General features: G+C 37.9%; 1 protein-coding gene across 1 annotated transcript; it reads left to right on the top strand.

Moving 5' to 3' along the window:
• The first annotated feature begins 803 nt into the window (after positions 1-803).
• Positions 804-5,214, top strand: LOC149807933 (uncharacterized). The gene has a single exon (XM_089972102.1). It carries the CDS (start codon positions 854-856, stop codon positions 2,711-2,713), a length of 1,860 nt encoding a protein of 619 aa, XP_089828228.1. The 5' UTR covers positions 804-853; the 3' UTR covers positions 2,714-5,214.
• Positions 5,215-5,523: the final 309 nt, after the last annotated feature.

Below are 5,523 nucleotides of genomic sequence, written 5' to 3'. Positions count from 1 at the left end.
TTGCAGTGCAATAATAATAATAATAATAATAATAATAAGAAGAAGAAGAAGAAGAAGAAGAAGAACAACAACAACAACAACATGTACAATAATAATAATAATAATAATAATAACCTTTATTACCTGCAGCATGGAACGCACCGAAAACGGTTTGATAACGTTAGAAGAGAAAATGATTTAACTGCTATTATTGTCAGATTTAGAAAGGTTTCGAATAGGTTAATAACAAAGCATATTACACGAGTGCAAAATTCCAAGAAAAATGAAGTAAATGCGCCTACCAGAGAATATGTGTGTGTGTGTGTGTGTGTGTGTGTCGTTTAAAATGGTTAAGGTCCAGAGGTCTCTATTTTGATTAAAAATGATCTAGATGTATGAACCCGATGAATCATTAGTGTGATACATTTCCAAGTTCACCTAATGTTTTTATGGGGTTTATGTGTGTTTTTACAATTTAATCCGACTTATTTGGGTTTCCTTTGTTCCTCTACGACCGCAAAAGTTAGCAACAACGACATTCCATTGTTTGTAATTTAGGTTTATACCGGTGAGCTGAAGATTGGATCAAGGCTAATTACCTACTTAAAAGAACAAAAATCGTGGGCATTTATAAGCGTTTTGATTGTAAAGACAGATATAATCATAAATATAAATAAATTAGACAAGCAAAGAACGGTCGTGACTCACGCTAGAAAGATGGGGACTTAGACACACACAAATACGACAACGCTGTGGTCAGTCGTGCGTAAAGCTCAGCTATATTAACATCGCACCCAATATTTGTCTTCAATCAGTAAGTCGTCGAGCAGGTATGCAAATCTAGCAGACGACATTAGACCATATATATACCATAATGTACGGCCGCTGGTACGTGACCGATCATGTTGGCTATTGGAAGACTGCTCTCGTTTATGACTACGGTGTAAGCACACAGATAGTTCAACCAGTAGTTATGGCGTCCGGAACGAGGGAAGGGCCTGATTTTCCACCGGTGGATTGGGACCAGGATTCCTTAGTGACCCTTAAGGATATTCTCATGAGGCATGATCTCCCGCACGTGGCGAAAGTGGTCAAAGGTCAGTTTATGAACATTGGAGTGTCGAAATTCAATCCGCTCAAGAAGCTCTATCAAGACGTTGTTGTTCATTCAATCAGAACGGGAATTAAAATACTTGCACACAGCGTTATGAGAATGGAAGGAAGGGACGGACGGACGACCAGGCTTATCCCCCTAGATCAGAGGCTTTCTGTCCCCCTCACGTATCAAGGTTGGTTTGAACTTTTGTCAGAAGATGGTAGATCTGCTAGGCCAATAGAAAGTGTTCTTCAGCTAGCTAAGCTATATCCGTCAGTAAGTAAAGTTCTTGTGAGGCAGAATATTAAAGCTTACTTGGACAATAACGATGGTAAATTGACTTATGACAAAACTAAGATTGTTCCCATTGGTGAACAGTTAACTCTCATAGGGGATATCACCCTCCCCACACCAGCAAATTTTGATGGTAAAGTAAGACTGTTGAAATGTACAGATTCTAAGGGGATCATTCTTTATCTAAGTTGTGACCAGAAAGGAATGTTCACTCCTATTAATTCGGGACCAGATGATTTCACTGGCGTATTCACAATTAAAGAGATAGTGAAACGGTTTCGTCTTCCACTAACAATTCGACTTGTTCAGGGCGTTTGGCCTAAAGTAGACACAAATCGCTTCACGGGGATCATTCGTTTAGACTGGGTGTACACGGATGAAACTGCATTTATATGTCCCACGGACAAGTACAACATGAGGATATATCCCATCCCTACCGATGTGTCAGTCAAACTGCAGATGGCTTCTAATGTGCAAGAACTCAGACTGAGTCAGGCTATGAATACAATATTAATCAAGTGCAATAAGATGGTGACAAATTATTTTAACACAATCCATCTCATAGTGTCAGTTCCGGAAACTGCGTTGAAATCCAGGAGCCATACTATGGCCAACTTATTCTCCGATTCAAAACAGAACAGTGAGTCCGGACTCTTACGTAGCTCGATGAAACGATCAAAGAGTCGGGAAGACATACTTCTGGATGAGTTAGACGATTTATACGGTTACCTTAGGGAGGGAAAGCAACCCCCAGCCAGTAAATTTACTCATGATTCTGACGAGGAAAGTTATTGGGAGGAACCAGAGTATGCCCATATAGACGATATCAGAGCAAGATTGTCGCTTCTAGATAACAAACAGCCGAGTCCAGCACCCTCTTCTCCAGCTAAGAGAAATTCAAGTTATATCGGGCAGATGAATGAAGCAACCGATATTACTGACAAAAGGACGTACATTGAAGATACATTAGTACAACCCAAGGTTCATTCAAATGGTGAAGTATCTGTAATGGTCAACTCAAATGTAGATATTAATATACCTCCTCCGGTTCCCCCTAGGAGGAACCCCAGAACAGAACCGGACCTTGTTATTCATACATCTGTAGAAGGAAGTAGTAGTGCCGACTCGGGGTCCAGCAGGGGTAAGTATGTGAGTCAGATTAATCTGCATCCCACGCTGCAAAGAAATTCTTCCAAAGCCAGTCACGTGAGTAAAGATTCGAAAGGAAGTGGTAGTGGATGGAAGAGTGGTAGTTCCTCAAAGGATCAGAGTAAAGATGGAGTGAGTTCCGGCTCGTCGGGTGCGAAACAAAACCGGAAATCTTTCACAATTCTCTATTTGTAATGACAGTGCTCAGTTGCCATAATGCAATGAGATGTTTTCCTTCTTGACGATTACTGTGATCATAGATTATTCGTAAAAAAGAGAAATGAGATATTGTGTGACTTTAAAAATGTGTCATTCGTGAAGCGTTTATACCTATCGGCTTGACATTTTTCTAGGACATTTACCGTTATAATTAAGTGCTTGTAAAACGAGTATTGGTGTGATTTCGACATCGCAAAACGAGTATTTGCGTGATTTCGACATTGTAAAACGAGTATTGGTATGATTTTGACATTGTAAAGTGAGTCTTGGTGTGATTTCGAAATTGTAACACGAGTATTGGTGTGATTTCGACATTTTAATGTAAAACATTTATATTTATAACATTTTAGAATAGTGATTTGTTTAAATTTTATGTTCAGTTGGATATATTTCGTGGCCTTCAACTAGCTTCAGTCTGTTATTGTAAAATTTAGAAATTTGCAGCGTATATACGGTTTCCGCTGTGAACATCACTAATCAACAGCCAAATTTCGATAAAGAAATTATTTATTTCATTGTTTTTAGGAAGTCTTTAGTGTATAGTTTTGTAGACAGGGTTTTGTCGTGATGTAGAGATTCTTATCTCCATTATGATACGGTAAATGTGTTTTTACCTGTATACACATACAGATTTTGACAGACAATTCAGTCACTGTACCTAATGAATATACTTGACACTCTTCATTTTTTTTTAAAACATAACCGTTATAAATAACTTAAGCTTTATAACACTCTTTAGGTCTATTGCATTGGGAACACCTCAAAATAAGGCCCAAACTTAGCATTGCTTGATGGACAAGCGCAAAGTATTTACCTAAGCCGCGTGAGGGATAACTTTCAGAGATCGGAATGTAAAATCCCCATACAACCATTTGCTTTTGAATCTTTGCTTGAGAGCATATATGTACAAGCTCGCGATTTATTTAAGGTGGAGCCAGAATTTAAAAGGGGAAGGGGTAGAGACATTGTTGAGGTTAATAATAATAATAATAATAATATCCGTATTAACGCAACGTAGGTTAATAAAAATATCTTGGCAAGAAACTAAGTAAATGATATTACGAATTTGAACAGATTAATACATGTGTATTTCACGCGGTGCGGTAGTCCCAATGACTGTATAGGTGAACTCTTATACTGTAACTCAGTCATCATTTAAGTATGTGCAACTTGTATTTTAACATATATCTACAGATTACGTTTTGACTGATATTAATGAATACAAGTAATCGTACTACATATAAATTTGACTCCTGTCGCAAAGCATTTGCATAGAATACCGTACAGTATCATGAAATGTTTGATTTTATCCAATGCTGAGTTTTGGACCAATGAGTTATGCCCAGTACAGTTCTCCCAGAGCACAGATACCCAGCTCCTCCCAATTTACACTGTCCCTCTACGTCACTGGGGCTCCTGGATGGTCCTATCGGCGAGGGGTTTCCACTAAATGATGTCTAGTTAGTGGTAGATACAAATTATGCCAGTCTAACACATAATATGGCTGCCATAGCTGTCATCTTAAAAATCTTGTCATCACGACTGTGCTTGAACAAAGTCACATTGACGTAGGCTTTTTACTAGAAGATTGCTTATGATGTCCAGTTAGTCTTAAATGAAGTTGTTGCCGACCTGACGTCAAGTATGGCTGCCGCACCAGCCGTCGTGAACATAGTGTTGCTACTTCTAAACGGAAAGTCATATCTTGAAATTATTGTTATCTTGACTATTCTTCAAATTGGTGGCTACATGAAAATGGGGTTTTCAGCAACAAATTTCTTATGATACCTACTTGGTCCTAAATTAAAATGGTCCCAGTCTTACATCAAATTTAGCTGCCACGACGGATGTCTTAAAATGTTGTCACTACTCCCCTGAATGGATGATCATCACACATGGAGTTTTTCCCAAATGACTTTTAATGATGTCTATTTTGTCCTAAATGAAATGGTGCCAAGCTGACAACCAATATGTGTACCATAGAAGTTAATTTGATAATATTGTTATTGCTCAAGAATTTCAGGGATGGTTTCAGAACTTAACAGTTTAGACGAAGAAATGGTCTTGTCTTCAATGCCTGGAAACGCTTTTCGCCTAAGAAAGTGTCAATGCCTTCAAGAGACATTTGTTTCTATAAATCTGAGCAAGAATATATTTTTTTCGAAAAAACTTATCTCGAGGAAGAATACAACAAAAATACCCTTCCTCAAAAGACAAACCCAGCCCCCTTCTCCCTTGCTCATACCCCTCCCACCAAAAAATCGTCAGTCCCTTCGTGGAAAATTGGGATATAATAGGAATCAAGCGGACTAAAGAAATGCTTCAAAACTAAACAAAAGTCGAGTTGTAGGTGTCTTGTTTTATCATATTAAATGTTTGTCTTTTGATTTAGTAACGTTAAATAGGTAATAATTTATATACTTACATTGTTTTCATGAATGTGTATGATGCATTGTACGATAAACTGTTTCTGTTTACTTTGTGTTACGTCTTATTTTCATACGATCTTATGCCGTCAAGACACCAAAATTTAATATGCAGTCAAGACACCAAGATTTAAAAGCTTTTACATGTTTATTAAACGTTTTTAAAAAGCAAGTAGAAATATTGCTATATGGCAGTACGTCAAATTAGACACTTTTTGTCCTGAATGAATGAATTATTGAGCAGCAGGGAAGTTCTACAGACCCCCTGGCACAGACTAAATTAACCCTCCTACCAAACATTTCTCCGTAGAAGCCTCAGATTTCAAAAATAAACCCTCCTACGCAAAATAATCCGCAAAA

Source organism: Sinohyriopsis cumingii, chromosome 1, assembly GCF_028554795.1.
Source record: "Sinohyriopsis cumingii isolate HCF-2022 chromosome 1, ASM2855479v2, whole genome shotgun sequence".
In the NCBI taxonomy this organism is placed as follows: domain Eukaryota; kingdom Metazoa; phylum Mollusca; class Bivalvia; order Unionida; family Unionidae; genus Sinohyriopsis; species Sinohyriopsis cumingii.
The sequence above is the reverse complement of the archived record's forward strand: the minus strand, read 5'-3'. Positions and strand labels throughout refer to the sequence as shown.